The sequence below is a fragment of the Hyla sarda genome, chromosome 1 (assembly GCF_029499605.1).
Source record: "Hyla sarda isolate aHylSar1 chromosome 1, aHylSar1.hap1, whole genome shotgun sequence".
Lineage (NCBI taxonomy): Eukaryota > Metazoa > Chordata > Amphibia > Anura > Hylidae > Hyla > Hyla sarda.
The window spans coordinates 110,550,771-110,567,858 of NC_079189.1; the positions used below are offsets into that span (position 1 = coordinate 110,550,771).

Sequence of the window (17,088 nt, forward strand, 5' to 3'; positions counted from 1 at the left end):
CCTGTGGTGAGCTGGCCTACCTATTCTATCTGTTCCAAATGGCCAAAAAACAAAACGGAACGCCCTGAGAAGGAGCATCCCAGAATACTGGCCGAAATGAGAACGGAGGTTCCAGAGTCTCCTAGAGGACTTACACCCGTAGGGTGAGCAAACCCAGACACCGCAAAGCGCTCCGGGAGACATACGTCTATGTCTGGACGAGAAAAAAGGTGTGGTACAGAAAGACCGCCCCACAAATGGGATCGCGGAGAAGTCTGAGCAGGAGCGTTACCATGCCCGAGACTGCAACCATCACTAAGGCCCTAAGAACCAGAAGGGCCAACCTAGACAATAAGGCCAGCCACAGCAGCCTAGGAGGTTGCCCAATACAAGGAGACTCCCCAGTACTCGCACAAGCCAGCGAAGAGGGAATGGGCACGGAAAACTAGCCTTGAACCACCAGTGGTCCGAGCCAACCAGAGTATTCCAAAGCAACATCCCGTCAGGATGGGAACAGAGAGGGAAACAAAGGGAACCCAGTTGGAACTCAGGATCTGGGTACATGAAGGTTACTCCAGAAGACTGTTGTGTCAGTGTAGAGCAACTGACACTGTCAAAGGGAAGGATGAACACACCCCTCCAGGGAGATTGCGGCAAGGAAGGAGAGCAATGGCAGGGCCCAAACAACAGATGGTGGCTAGACTTGCTGACGCTGAGCCCTTCATGATTGCATAAACTCCACCAACAGAGGAGAGTGCCATGGCTGCATGAGCAGCAGGAGAGAACCAAGAAATGGGGAGAGCCAGGCTGCAATAGTGGGCAGTAAGCACACAGGCATAGCTGGTACAAAGCTCTTCTAAGTGCTCTCAGCAAAAATAAGGGCCCAGTCAGGTACCCCACCTATCTAGGGGGAAAGAGAGAGATGACTCCATGTCGGCAGTAGAAGCGCTCAACAAAACAGTCCCCCAGTGGAGGGGAAAACAAGGGGTGGTGAGCGGAAACTCAGGTACTGACCATGCTGAGCTTCCCGATTGCCATACCTCCTGCAGAAGAAGATAGCTAAGTACAAAAGGTACTGTAGGAACAGGGCACGAACCCCTGCGGCAACGGGTCAATGTACTGGGAGAATGCGGGAACCCTGCGGCAATATAGCAAGGTATGGAGAAGCCATTTGTATCCCTGGAGGGATCTGAATCCTGGACACTGGTGATGGGTACGGAGAATGCAAGTAAGAAGCACACGCAATAACCTATAGCGTGTGGGAGAAACCCTTTGGGGTGAAACCCTGGTCCCTGTGAAAAAAGAGGAGGGGACCGACAGTGCGTCAACAGAGCCAATTTGATTGCTGACTAAGGCAGTTGAGCAGGCGACTGAGCCACCCTGCACTGGAATCCAGGAAAGATACCTGGAGGCGTAGGGGGGCGGTGGAACAGACTGTGTCGCCCTATCAGGCCCCATGCCAGAACAGATGTGTTCAACTGCAGCAGACTTGTTTAAGATAACAGAAAGACCCGAGTTACACCCCACCGAAAAGGAGGGGAGGTGGGCTCTATACGTGCAGATAGTCCGTAGCAAATGTAGGGACACAGACATGGTTACAGCATGATAGTAGTGGGGCACCAAGGCAGCAGCCACAAAGAAAACACAGACATCCAAAGTGCCAGCGGTATGGAAAACAAGCGCAGCACCTAACGGTGTGACATAACCATGCCCATAGCAGACCAACGTAGGGGAACAGAGAGTGCTGCTGTCGCTGCAAAGGTTCATGGAATCTGCAGGAAACGTCCACACCCCGTCTACTAATGTTGATACACACCAGGACTGCTTTCACAGACCTGGGGTGAAGGATGCATGTGGAGCAGGAAACTATGCAGAACCAGACCGAATTACAGTTATAAGGAAGAAAGAATATCCAATGAGTCACGTTTTCGGAAATTCACAAAGAAAGTGAGGCACCAGACTGCAGCTGCAGAAGGAAGGAGGGAGGTGACCTGGTGGATTAGAAATCCATGCAGGCAGTCTGGCTAATGGGCATAGGGACCATGGAACACACCAGGATACCGCATTCAGAACCACACACTGAAATTGGGTTATCAGCCATCAGCCGTGAGAGCGGCAGGCATGTGGAGAGGGACCTGGTAGAGTAGGGAACCTTGCGAACCATAATGTGGTGCATGGTATAGGGCCCATGGAACCACCTGGGTTCCACATCCAGAACCTCACCTTGGCAGTGGGTTACTGACCTTCTGCCATAGTGCGGGATGTATGGTAGGCGACCCGACGCAGTAGGAAACTATACAGACCACCATCTGGCTGACTGGCATAGGATCCTTGAATGTGCAGGATCACTGCTTCGAATCCCCCTACAGAAAGTAGGGTACTGGAGTGCGGCCGATCTGATGGGTGACCTGGTGGTGTAGGAGACTATGCAGACAAATGTCTGGCATCAGTCCCTAGCACCTGCAGGGACCCTGTCCCACACCAGCAGGGAGGTAGCGGAAACTCCAGCCCTGCACGGGGCAGACCTGTGATAGGAGACAGACAGCAGCAGAAACCGTGCAGACCACAGTCTAGCGCAACAAGGACACCTCCAGGCGCTGGCCGGTGATGATAATGGGACAACACCACTGATAGGGGAGCACTGTGCCCCTTTGTTGCATGCAGGAGGGCCGGGAGGCCTAGAAGCCATGGATAGTATTTCCACCATCCTGGAGATTGGGGGAGACGGAGGAGCCGTGGATTGTATCCCTGTTGCCCTGTATAGGGTCCATAGGACACGCCAGGTCACTTCTTCGGACATCTCACACTAGTAGTGGGGTACCGGATACATCACCATTTGATGAGGGCAGGCGGCGAAGAAACCATGCAGACCACTGTCTGGCTTACTGGTATAGGATCCACGCAGGGTTACTTCTTCGGACACCGCACACTAGTAGTGGGGCATGGGAACTCCAGCCGCAGATACATCACCATGTGATGAGTGACAGGTGGCGGAGGAGCCACGCGTAGACCGCTGTCTGGCTTACTGGCATAGGGTCCATAAAGTAGATACCGGGTCATTCCCAATAGTATCGGTGTCCCCCAATGAAGAGCAACTGAGAAATTTGTGTTAGCAGGTTGTTATTTGGCCATGACATACATTATGTTTATGCTTTGGAGTTGCTCGGTTATTTATTTGTTTTTGTCATGTTTATTGTATATTATATATAAATATAATTTATATAAGCATTGGAGATTATGAGCCATATTGATTTGTCCAGTGTGTAACGCATTTTGGAGGTCAGCAAAAAATGCACAATTTCTTTTTTCTGATCTCTATGCATTATCTATAATGCACTAGCATATCTCTATATCTTATGTACGCTCTAACACACATTATCACTAGTCACCTCAGGGCCCATACCAAGGCTCGGAGGTCCCTGCAGGAAAGGTTTAGGGAATTAAAGCTTAGCTTTATTTTAATAATGTGTTTTTAGAGTTGACAAAGAGGCCATATTTCCTGTAGGACACTTTTCATATATTAGAGTCAATGGTCATAAAATGAAAGTAAAGAACAAGCCCCACTCCAAATTATCTGCTGGTATCGCTAACAAAAACATTTAAAGGACAATTGAAAGAAAGGCTTTGTACCACAAGAAAACCCCTATTTTCTTTTCTGCAGACTGGCTGCAATGTAGCAAAGTATACAATACTGCCACCCATTGGTCACCGCAGGTAATCCTTGGTAATCCATAACATACAACTTGAACATTGAATTTAGTATCTACATGAAATGTGTGTTACTTATTTGATAGAGATACAAAAAATATAGGAAGTCAAATTTAGAGTTGGATGTTTATTAAGTCATATATGAAGATGCTAATTTGTGCAAAAATCTGCAACTTTTAAAAAAAGTGGCTGGGTCTTAGCTGGGATAGGTCAGGTCTCCTGCAGTCTGACATATGTAATATAATGTATGCCATAAAATGGTATATAATGTAGAGGAAACCTACATTAGCTTACAGCTGGCACAGATTGAGTTTGAGGTACAGGAAAAGATGCGTCAAATGTATTAGTACGTACAATCTTCTTACATTTTGTGCATGCTACTTTATAACCTTAATGTTTAGACTGCATATAAAAACACCATTCTTTAATGAATCATCACCATAATCTTTAATGTGATTCCAGTTAAAATGCTGATCACTAGTAGCTTATAGAGTTTAATATAACTTAATAGTAAATTAGACAATTGTCGAGGAAGCACACATGGTACTTTATTTACATACAATTTACAGTGGACAATGTGAACTAAACCAAGACTGAACCCCAGCTATAAATGAAAATGTTATCTGTAGAAAGGGTGAGGATGTTGACGTTGGTGAACCAGTACAACCACACATCTGCATAAGCCCTTACATGTAATGTGGTTGTCCTGAAATTCAATTTAGCCATTTCTTGATATAAACTCCCGAGTCACAGCATATACATTTTCTAACAATTTTTTAATGTATGACAGTATGTGTATAGGGTATCACTATAGTACATGTTATTTAATTTTATTTTATCTGATACAAGTAATGTACTGTAGATAATTAGCTAAATGTTTATATTTTTATTAGCAGAAGACTCTAGACGCATCAAGCAGGTAGGTAGCCACTATCACAGACTGACCAGCTGCCAAACATGGCATTAAAATAGTTGTTATCCGGGTCCAGAAAGTCCTCATATGAAATTTCAATGTATGTACATAATAATATAGAGGGCTACATTGGGTTTGTTTGTTACTTTAGTTAGGGCTGTTCCATATGAATACTCTATGCAGATATCCATAAGTCAATGCTGAACTACCTAGCAGTACTGACATACTGGAGTATTTAAGTCTGAACTGGAATGTACTGATAAGGCCTAAGCCTTCATTTGATGTCCTGGTATATCCTCCTGAGTATGTCAACACACTCAAAAAACACATTTTTTTTGTTTTAGGATAATACAAATACATTGAGGCAAGAATTTATATGTGGTTTGAGCAGATATAGATCGATCAATGGGATTCTCATGCAGCTTCAATAGAGTCATCATCCATGCGACGTCCTTGTGGCTGAAAAATAAAACAGTATAGCAAATGTATGAGTTTACCTGAAGCAGTTATAGGTTACATGAGCTGCTCACACAGTAAAAATGGATATTATGGAACTTAGCAATAATGAGGTAGGTTACCAGACATTCCAAAAGTAATGCAAAGAGATCCCTCTGTGTTAAAAGGAACCTATAGCCCTATCCAATCTACAGGCATCATGTTATTTTTGTCTAAGTAGTCAAGTGGGCGGTTCTACTTGGTGACTGATAGATCTCTTTGTATGCACACTTATATACAGATAGCTGTCAATCACTGTGTAGGATCCCCCCAGCACCACTTAGCTCAGAATGAGCAGAGATTTTCAAGAATTAAAGACAAGATATTCTGGAACTTTTCCCACAAAACCATATACATGTATCAGTCTGCTCATCTTCTCCTGCTCTATAGCATAATGCCTTTAGAATGGGCTGGATTTTAATGTGACAGTTTCCCTTTAAAAATTATACTGGCCATAGTGTAGCACGCAGAACAAACCAAGCTGCTGACTAAACTCTTGTACATTCATTGATGGCACAATTTATTGTTCTGCAGTAGATTATAAATACATTTACGTATCAAACACTAGAATGATAGTGTCTTAGATTTCTTGATAAAGCAATGTGGTCTTTCGTGGCACCTTCATTTGAGCTCACCAATTATACTACATGTGGGGGTTCAGATGGACCACAGATACTAGACACACTTCATTCAGTATTAAAAAATTATATTTTTATTGAAAGCTCACGCAGATTGCAAACTGACATAAGTAAAGGTGACTTGCGCCAGTGTAACAAATTAGAACACTATAGAAAGACTGATACAAGACAAGATATGGACTGAAGACTTGTGTAATACAGAACAGGAAATACAGGCACTCACCTTCACAAACACATGAGTAGGTAAGAAACGTTTCAGCATATGACTGGTGTAGTTTGGGAATCTAAGTACATTTATATTGAGAGATGGAAGCTGTTGGTATCCAGCCATCAATGGGTAAAAGTTATACAACATCTCTTGCTCAGTACCAGGTAGGATCTGCAATCGGATCTACAATATAAAAGAGTATGCATTTAGAGTAGTGCATGTATGTATGTATGTATGTATATATATATATGTATATATATATATATATATATATATATATATATATATATATATAAATGGATATAGGCAGCACACCAAAATAGGTGAAAAAAATCAAGTGCTTTATTGCAAGAAAAATTGACAACGTTTCAGCGATCTCTCACCACCATTTTCAAGTGATTTACAAGTGATACAAGCGGGTTTAAATACCTCCCGTAAGCCAGGAGGTGAGGTTTTACCAATCTGGTAGGGATAAGCGTACTTTGGGGCCCTATGGATTCCATAAGTCGCACCCAGATCCGTGCAGTACATAACAGAGGGCAAGTGTCCAGGTCCCTTGACTGTTCTCTAGCATGTGTGCGGGGTTACAATATTAGAATAAAATGATTCTTATTATACATTATATATTTAGTAATTGAGTGAAGTGCTTTGCCAGCAGTTCACTATATGACTTACTATTCATTTGCCCAGAAATAATATGGCGCTGGTGAACACTTATGTATACACTGAGCATGCGCTGAGAGCCACGGAGCTTGGCCGCGATGCGCATGTCAATGGTGTTCTGACAGGCCGGGACGTCTCTATGACTACTAGGGACGCCGTTACTATGATTGGTTGAACTCCGGTTACACCGGAAGTAGATCCCGGCGTCCCATGTGGGACTCGGGTTTGCGGATCATGGCGCGTTTGCTAAGAGGCCGGCTAAGCAAACGGGATTGCTTGATTGGGTAACGTTTTTTAACCCTTTATTCACTATTATGTTTACACGGTCACTGCTATAACTGTATGTACATATCACCATCCGATCCTACAAGTGATTGGCGATCGGAATACAGGGATGTATACACTTAACCCTACTGTATTGAATGCACTGAATTGATTATGTTTTCACTTATTGGTTTGTATATTTTATACTTTGTTTATAATATGTCAGATGTCACATGATATGCAAATGTTGATGATGTCACTTATCCGGGGAGGTATTTAACCCCGCTTGTATCACTTGTAAATCACTTGCAAATGGCGGTGAGAGATTGCTGAAACGTTGTCAATTTTCCTTGGAATAAAGCACTTGATTTTTTTCACATATTTTGGTGTGCTGCCTATATCCATTTATATTTAAAGAGGACCGGAGCACCGAGGTTCAAGGGCCTGCACCCAACCATCTGGATACAAGGAGGTGCTGCTTCATATGATAGTTGTTTATATATATATAAAATGCATAGGGTAGGGTAGATTCACACTACATTTGCAGTTTATGTTTGATGTATATATTGAAAATTTTTTCAGTTTTTATGTTTTATGCATCCGTAGACTCCAAAAAATGAGTATGTTGCATTTTTTCTTAAATGGGAGCCTATATGCGACAGATAATACTGTGCATCTATGATTTTACTCTCACATAACCCTAATTTGCTTCCTGCTTCCCTTCTCTTCAGCAATGTAGATGCATTTGTGGTCACAATGGGGGACATGTATCATTATGTGTCTATTGTAGACACAGTTCTACCCCTTTACACTCTTGTCTAATTTACATTCTTGCTCAGAATTTACTAAGGCTGTACACTCCTTTGATAAATCTTGTGCAAATATACAAACGCCCCCCCCCTCGCTCTACCTCACAGGAAAAGCGGACACAGGGATTTTGTCCTATTGCTGTGAGGTCAGGATTCCATTGAGGTTTTTTGTCCACCAGCAAAAATGCCAGAAAAACTGTCCCAGCTTTTTCCTGCGTTTTGTCAGTTTTTCTTGCATTTTTTTGCAGCGTTTTTGCTGGGGTTTGGAAACTTTTTGTTGTTTTATTTTTCTTCAAAATTTAGATACGTGAATGCGGAGGACTATGTCAGATTTGGTGGATTGCGACGATGAACAGCGTTTTTTTTTTATGTCAATAAAAGGGTTAACAAGGGCTGTGGGGGAGTGTTTTTTTAAATAACATTTTTTTTCAATGTGTTGTGGTTTTTATAATTGACTTTTTAGGCTTAGTAGTGGAAGCCATCTTGTAGACAGAATCCATTACTAAGCTGGGGCTTAGTGTTAGCACCCAAAATAGCTAGCGCTAACCCCCAATTATTACCCTGGTACCCACCGCCACAGGGGTTCCGGGAAGAGCTGGTACCAACAGGTCTGGAGCGTCAAAAATGGCGCTCCTGGGCCTGGGCTGTAACAGGCTGGCGTTATTTAGGCTGGGGAGGGCCAGTAGCAATGGTCCTTGCCCACCCTGGTAACATCAGGCTGTTGCTGCTTGGTTGGTATCTGGCTGATACTGAAAAAAGGTGGTACTGAATCTCACAGTGCTTCTCCAGCAACATGAGGGGTGGGGCGGCGGTGTTGTGGGATGGGGGTGCTGTCACAGACAATTTTTTCTTGCAGCTCCTCCAGCAAGACGAGGCTGAGGGGAGGGCGTGTATGTTGTCAGTGCAGCGCTGCATGCCGCCCCCCTCCAACATGGGGCGGGGGTGGTGCTATTAGGGATGCGGCTGAATAGCTAGGTGCGCCCCCTCAAGAGGCCGCTCTAGGCGATTGCCTAGTTTGCGTATAGACAGAGCTGGCCCTGGCTACCAGAAGCAGCAGTGAAGCGCTTCAATGCTGCCTCTGATGCAGACAGATCCTGCGCAATCCGCCGTCAACATATGCAATGCAGATCGCAGAAGATCTCCAGAATGATCTGCTGTGATTCGCCGGTGGTACATGCGTCTACATCGCGCTGCCACCGGCTTCTATATACACTGTAATAATTCATAATCCCGGGAGACGGGAGCTCTGATTGGTGGATAGCTATTGACCAATCAGAGCTCCCGTGTCCCGGCGGCGGGGATTATGAATTATGACAGTGTATATAGAAGCCGGTGACAGCGCAGTGTAGCGCTTGTACCGCCGGCTTTTACAGTTAATAAATGCAGATCGCAGTGGGCTCTGGAGAATGACCTGCTGCGATCTGCACCTCAGCCCCAAGACTACAACTCCCATCATGGGAAGAGTCTGTCCCATGATGGGAGTAGCAGTCCTTACTGTGCCAAATCCACTCTTTGGAAAATAGAATCGATGATTTAGAGCAGTGGTCTTCAACCTGCGGACCTCCAGATGATGCAAAACTACAACTCCCAGCATGCCCGCACAGCCATTGGCTGTCCGGGCATGCTGAGAGTTGTAGCTTTGCAACATCTGGAGGTCCGCAGGTTGAAGACCACTGATTTAGAGCATCTTGCTACGTTAAGTCCAAGATGGCTTATATTTGCGCAAAAAAAACCCAGCAATTGCGGCCAAATTTTTGGTGTAAAGGAAAAGTACGCAGTTAATAAATCCATGCGTACTAGATGTCACTCCAAGGTACCCCGATTCAGCCACATCTGGAGGACATGCTCTACCAAAATGTGCGCAGCAAAAAATGCGCAAAAAAAAAGGGCTTGCGCAAATTTTTGCCCCAAAAAATACACACAAAACAGGGGCTTCATTCACAGATGGCTAATTTGATATGCCTTAGGAGACTGAGCTGTATGTTTGTGACAGAAATCACAACATGGAGTGTCATACTAGCGACAGCGAGGAGACAAATGCGCAGGATGCAGCATTGAGAGAGGTAGGAAAGAGGGGGCAGGTATTAGAGGACATTTACACCATAGTTCATGTATACGCCAGCTGTATAAGGTTTTGTAGCATAAAACTGTGTAGAACTGTGAACAATACCTGTTGCCGTATGCATAGACCAGCATTGAGAAACTGTACTAAATAAAAATGTACAAAAACCAGTTCCTACCAACGTATACAATTTATTATAGTATTGTTGTCAATGATAACCATATAAAAATAACCTGTGTATATGGTTTCGTACGATTTTAACTCACAGTTTTTATATTCCTAAATCGTATGCACAAAGTGTTTGCAACCTTAAAGAGAACACCCACTGAGCTTTCAGCTTGCAGACCCATAAACAGATGGGTCAGAGAAAACGGGCATTTTAAGTAGCAGGTGTCATATACCAAGGTCCCTACCTGTTTGAGTCCAGAAAACATAAATGCGTCACTTGGCTCCACTGCAATTTCAATGTCCTGTACCAAATTGGTCTTATTCTGTAGATGATATTTGACTGGTAGAGATTCCCGTACCCTTCCAAAGGATGGCAGATCTGAACATGGTGAAATAACAAGCTCAGCTGTAATGGTAAACTCAAAAAATACATAATGTGTTCAGCTTCGTCTTCAAGAAGGTTTGTAATCACAAGACAGGTATCAATTTCTCTGAGGGTTTAACTCTTTCACACTGTGTATAAAAATTTAGTAGCAGAAGCTGAAGTACTGTAATATACAGTATGTGTGTGCTTTAACAACGGATCTTCATTTTCGTTATGTTTTTCCTGTTACTGTTATATCATTTAAAGATTAAAAAAAACTGTATAAGGGTGTGTTCACACATACAAGATCCTGCGCAGATTTGATGTGCAGGATTTGTAACTGCGCATCAAGTTTAAATTTAAATCTGCAGCAGCAAATCCTGCGCATTAAATCTGCATATGTGTGAACATACCTTAAAGAGTAGCTCCCACCATCTGTTTTTTGTTTTCTTCTGTCCCTACCTATTGTTAATCTATCCTTAACCCCCTGCATGCCTTTAAAAAAACGTTTTCTCTACTTACCAAGGGAGGCGCGACGTCACTGATGCCTGCTAGGCGCCGACTTCCGCCCTCACTTCAACTATGCTGCGCTCCTGTCGGGAGCGTGCATAGATCAGTGAATCGCAGGCTGCTCCGGGGTCTCCTCCTCCCTGTTTAGCAGTGCATGTGCTACCCAGGGAGGAGGAGTATAGGAGTAGCCTGCCTATAAATAACATAAATACACATGCCGAGACCCTGTAAAGTTGTAGTGGAGCTTTAGCGCGGCATTGATAATTAGTGTTCGCGCGCTGTCTCCACTTTACATGCCGGGGGCGGGGATGGGCTGCACGCAAATCTAAACCGCCAATGCGCGCAGCTCCGGCGTTCACTGCGCTCGCTCCCGCCTGTCTGATTGACAGGCAGGGAGTGAGCACAGCCTGAATGAATTATGACCGATTACCCTGCCGACATCGGTTCGAATTCAGGCGTGACCTCACGCCAGGCTGCAGCCGGCCACTAGGAGGGAGACCCCTAGTGGCCAGTTTTCAAATGTAAAATACACTATGTTAATTTAAAAAAAAATAATGAAACTATATTAGAGATATGTTGTAGTACATAAGTACTACAACATATCAAACAAAAAAGTTGGTGACAGTGCCCATTTAAACAGTATTATCTGCCACAAATACTCAGTAGACTACATATGTGCTTCTGTTTAGGAAAGCAGGGGAAACAAAGTATATGATGGCTTTCTGTGGAAATTATTTTAACACATTTTCTATGACTCTTATTTGTAATATTTGGTAAAAAATTTACAGACAACTATTGAAATTATCTGCAACTCAACTTCATTACTAACATTTAAGATTGATGAAAAAAAAAAAACTCTGTTCACATCACATTTGGAGTCTACATTTAGCGTACAGAGAGAATACTCCCAGTATATACCCTAGGCTTATTCTACAGGGCTCCATTCACTCAATGAAGTCCAAAAGAGTGTCCTTTTGTTCTCTATTGGAGATATACATTTGGGTACCTCCAGCCTTGTGCCTTCAATATAGGTTCCAAACATGATGTGAATAAAGGCAATGCACATGGAGAGAATGGTAAGAGATGAGGGGTGGGAAGGTATACATGAGAATCTCTGATTTACCTGCTCGGATGTGGAGTGGAATACTCTCTACCATGACATGGGGTAATATAACCACTGTGTTCACAACGGGTACAGTCTCTGCAGCTGAACTCCTTTCAGAAAGAAAAAAAAAAGATGAAAAAGATACCGGGGGATATTTATCAAAACTTGTCCAGAGGAAAAGTTGCTGAGTTGCCCATAGCAACCAATCAGATCGCTTCTTTCATTTTAAAACGGGTACTCCGGTGAAAACCTTTTTTCTTTTAAATCAACTGGTGGCAGAAAGTTAAACATATTTGTAAATTACTTCTATTAAAAAATCTTAATCCTTCCAGTACTTATTAGCTGCTGAATGCTACAGAGGAAATTCCTTACTTTTTGGAACACTGATGACATCACGAACACAGTGCTCTCTGCTGACATCTCTGTCCATTTTGGTTAGCACTGCTGCCTTGCAGTACTGGGGACTTGGGTTCAAATCCCACTAAGGACAACAATAAATAAAGCGGTATTATTATTATTATAATAACGTCAGCAGAGGGAACTGTGGTCGTGATGTCATCAGAGAGCATTCCAAAAAGAAAAGAATTTCCTCTGTAGTATTCAGCAGCTAAAAAGTACAGGAAGGATTAAGATTTTTTAATAGAAGTAATTTACAAATATGTTTAACTTTCTGCCACCAGTTGATTTAAAAGAAAAAAGGTTTTCACCGGAGTACCCCTTTAACAAGGCCTCTAGCAACCAATCAGATCGCTTCTTTCATTTTGCATAGAGGCAACTCAGCAACTTTTTCTCTGGACAGGTGTGGATAAATCTCTTCCATTATGTAGATAGAAGATCAGTGAGGCAAAATATAATATGTAGATAGAAGATCAGTGAGAAACAGCAAAATATAACTACAGTAAATACACATGTTTATTATCACATTACAGAACTACTGATCGAGAGCCATTTAATCCCTGAAGTTAGATTGTGATCTGCACTAGCTGTAGAGACTGACTAGAGCAGTGGTCTCCAACCCCCGGACCTCCAGATGTTGCAAAACTACAACTCCCAGCATGCCCGGACAGCCAACGGCTGTCCGGGCATGCTGGGAGTTGTAGTTTTGCAACATCTGGAGGTCCGCAGGTTGGAGACCACTGGACTAGAGTGATCACAATATGAGAACAAAGCTGTGCAATACGTGCTAAGTAATACAAGAAGATCTGTGAATCAGTCACATGACAGACCCCACTGATTAATAATGGGATCTATCAGGTTCAGCTCATATCTGAAAAATAGTCTATATTAAGGATATCAGTCAGCATGCCGGCAGAATGGTATTCTGATTTACATATTGTGGCAAATTAGTCCCAAGCCCTTTGGGGGAGATTTATCAAAACCTGTCCAGAGGAAAAGTTGCTGAGTTGCCCATAGCAACCAATCAGATCGCTTCTTTCATTTTTAACAAGGCCTCTGCAAACTGAAAGAAGGGATCTGATTGGTTGCTATGAGCAACTCAGCAACTTTTCCTCTGGACAGGTTTTGATACATCTCCCCTTTTGAGTTCAGTGGACTAAAGGTAATCTATGTATGGTCTATTTTCCAGTTTATACTGTCTTTTTGTGGGACTCAAAGCTTGTCTCAACTCAATGGACAAAAAATGGCATACCATTCTGACAGCATCTTGATTCAGCATCCCTGAATGTGTGCAAATTTTCAGATGTGGACATAGCTTAATACTGAGGTATCAACGACGCTATCTGTGATGAAGGCTCCGAAACCTCTGCAAATAAAGCCTAATTCATACAATAAAATTCAGAACACAGGACTACTGCATGGGTCCAGATCTTAATTTGTATAAACTGAACTATAGCAGATGGGAACAATGGGGGAGATTTATGAAAACCTGTCCAGAGGGAAAAGTTGCTGAGTTGCCCATAGCAACCAATCAGATTGCTTCTTTCATTTTTCAGAGGTCTTTTCAAAAATGAAAGAAGTGATCTGATTGGTTGCTATGGGTAACTGGGCAACTTTTCCTCTGGACAAGTTTTGATAAATCTCCCCCTAAGCCTAAAATAGAATAGTTATTTTACAATGAATAAGGAGTGAAAAATGGATGGGAAATCATATACATGGGTTTGAAATAAGCTTTAACTTAAAGGGGTTATCCAGGAAAAACTTTTTTTTATACATCAACTGGCTGCAGAAAGTTGAAAAGATTTGTAAATGACTTCTATTAAAAAATCTAAATCCTTTCAGTAATTATGAGCTGATGAAGTTGAGTTGTTCTTTTCTGTCGAAGTTCTCTCTGATGACACCTGTCTCGGGAACCGCGCAGTTTAGAAGAAAATCCCCATAGCAAACCTATTCTACACTGTGCAGTTCCCCAGACAAGCAGAGATGTCAGCAGAGAGCACTGTTGCCAGACAGAAAACAACAACTCAACTTCAGCAGCTGATAATTATTGAAAGGATTAAGATTTTTTAAAAGATGTAATTTACAAATCTGTTTAAATTTCTGGAGCCAGTTGATATGTAAAAAAAGTTTTTTCCTGGAATACCCCTTTAAAGAAGTTATCTGACAAATTAACTTATCCCCTCCATTCAATGTATATTAAGCCACAGAAAATACAGCAAAGTACAGCACTTGGCAATCTCTGGCTGTTCCATAGACTATGAATGGAGCATCAGCACACATGTTGATCTGCCGCTTCATTTAAAACAAGTCAGGGTGCCATTCTGGAAATGACAGGGGGCCCCCAATGGTTGAATCCCCTGTGGTCTCATACATATCCCCTATCCATGGGATAGGGTATAAGTTAATTGAAATCGGAGTACCCCATTAAACATGCAGTGAGATTTCAGTACGTTTTATTGTTATTCTTTTCTTACCTCTTCCAGGAAATAATATAGCTGCCAGTGGCGACACCGGTTTGAGGAATGGCTAAGGGTGGACACTGAAGACAATAGCATTCACTGGCACTCTCTCCAGTCTGTAACACAACTGGAATGAAACAAAGACAAATCCCTATGGTGATTGGGTATTATATCATTCATATGTTTTAAGTATCATTTTCATGTCAATCCCAAAAATTACTAAATATGTTATTTCATATGCATAAAAGTAAATATATGCTCTTATGGGTTTTCATGTATGTTGATAGAACCCTTATTTTCGCATAGGTCGATCTAACTCCTTTATGTTCCCTTTAAACAGGTTGCACTGGTTGTTTCTTTAAATTAATGCAAGATAACCAATGGGAAGGCTCTGCAGTGGTTATTATTGTAAAGGGACCCCTGTTTCTTTTTTCCACTGCAGCCGTGCATAGCACTACACGCCATCAAAACCAATGGGCATTCCACTTACTTCAATAGACAGGTACTCCAGATATAAAGCTGTACTTTGGGACCACCTTTTGGTTTGGCCAATAGAGACTGCCTACTGCAAACACTCTGATAGGGCATTGGGACTGTCTGGTTATTGAACATTAGCTCACCATTCTCCACATGTGACTCTAGCTGATCCACAGGGTTGATGAATGATGAGAGCTGTAGTTGGCTGGATAAGATGGTAAGAGCCCATGGAGACGCGCTTAAAATATCTGTCATTAATAAAAATGGAATATCGGTGTAGACCCGGTCTAAGTGCTCAAACTGCAAGGGAATAAAACTTCCTTTAGACAACAACAGAATGGGATGGGTTTAAAACAGTGCTATAAAGTTGACATCTAGTAAAAATAGGTTTATATTCCAGCATAACAGCACAAAAGCAACAATGTCACATAAAATGTACCACTAAATCCACCTAAAATTTTAAGCTTTTCTGACCATACCTAGATTTATTTTGTCTGGATATTTAGTTTTAGCAAGCAAAATATTTAAGTTAGGCTACAATGTAGATTTTAACTAGAATATTAGGGGGATTTTCCCAGACATATTTCTTATAAACTGTTGCATAACACTAAGATATGCTGTCCCTTTATGGTAGGTGGGGTTTGATCTCTGGGACCCCCCACCAATTGTGGTACAGTACTCCTTCACTGGTCCCCCCACTGTATAGAGAAGTGTACAACCAAGTGGCTGGGGCACAGCTGTAGAGGGAAAAACTCTAAAACAGCAGTACACCAGCATTGGGCGCTTTTCATTCTCATGAACGGTGGGGGTTCAGGGGTCAGACCGCCACCGATCATACATTAATGATATATATTTACCAAGACTAATATATATATACATCTAATGAGTGGTAACGTGGATTCACTATAATACAGACTTTTATAGACACAAACTTCACAGCAACATCGAAGGGATACACCGTCTCAATGGTTACAGTCTCATCCTGGAAGAGAAACAAACAGTAAATAAAACAATCCTTCTGAATGTAGTATAAATCACTAATACAGAATAGTTGGGGTCTCTAACCAGTAAAAAAAAAATCTTGGCACAAATTATAGTATAAGAAACAGAAGAGTATCAACTTACCCTGTGACATCTGCAAACAATCTCTCTGCCATCAACAGAGGCATCTATCAGGTATGAAGCATAAACCAGGAATACGCGGGTTCCGACAGTGCTACAGCGAATGTACAAGGGCATATCCAGCTACAGAGGTGGACACAACATTTATTACACTGTTATATATAGCAGTAACCTGTATATTACACTACAAGCAGGATAGCCTTTATAATGTAATGTCCTTATGCCAGTGTTTCCCAACCAGGATGCCTCCAGGTGTGGCAAAACTACAACTCCCAGCATGCCTGGACAGCCTTTGGCTGTCCAGGCATGCTGGGAGTTGTAGCTTTGCAACACCTGGGGGCACCCTGGTTGGGAAATACTGCCTTATGCATTAAAGGGGTTCTCCAGTGCTTAGACATCTTATCCCCTATCCAAAGGATAGGGGATAAGATGCCTGATCGCGGGAGTCCCGCAGCTGGGGATCTTGCATGCGGCACCCCGTTTGTAATCAGTCCCGAACACGCTCCGGGGACTGAATACAAACGGGGTGCCGCATGCAAGATCCCGGGGGTCCCCAGCGGTGGGACTCCCGCGATCAGGCATCTTATCCCCTATCCTTTGGATAGGGGATAAGATGTCTAAGCACCGGAGAACCCCTTTAAATGCAAACACAGAGGTTTAGTAAATGTTCCTAAATAAAACAATATAAACCACACAGAAATAACATTAGAACCACTTACCTAATATTTTGTAGTCCCTCTTGATGCAC

At 42.7% G+C, this 17,088-nt stretch overlaps 1 protein-coding gene across 2 annotated transcripts in view; it reads right to left on the reverse strand.

Annotated features, from left to right (window-relative positions):
• Nucleotides 1–3,794: 3,794 nt before the first annotated feature.
• TRAPPC11 (trafficking protein particle complex subunit 11) overlaps nucleotides 3,795–17,088 on the reverse strand; it is a 94,276-nt gene continuing 80,982 nt past the window's right edge. For both annotated transcript variants that reach the window (XM_056560211.1, XM_056560206.1), the window contains exons 23-30: nucleotides 16,344–16,463; nucleotides 16,135–16,200; nucleotides 15,362–15,518; nucleotides 14,757–14,868; nucleotides 11,905–11,996; nucleotides 10,153–10,286; nucleotides 5,957–6,124; nucleotides 3,795–5,059 (exon numbers count right to left, since the gene is read on the reverse strand). In XM_056560211.1, coding sequence (XP_056416186.1) covers nucleotides 5,015–5,059; nucleotides 5,957–6,124; nucleotides 10,153–10,286; nucleotides 11,905–11,996; nucleotides 14,757–14,868; nucleotides 15,362–15,518; nucleotides 16,135–16,200; nucleotides 16,344–16,463 — 894 coding nt within the window. In that variant the 3' untranslated portion in view covers nucleotides 3,795–5,014. The remainder of the gene's footprint in view (nucleotides 5,060–5,956; nucleotides 6,125–10,152; nucleotides 10,287–11,904; nucleotides 11,997–14,756; nucleotides 14,869–15,361; nucleotides 15,519–16,134; nucleotides 16,201–16,343; nucleotides 16,464–17,088) is intronic.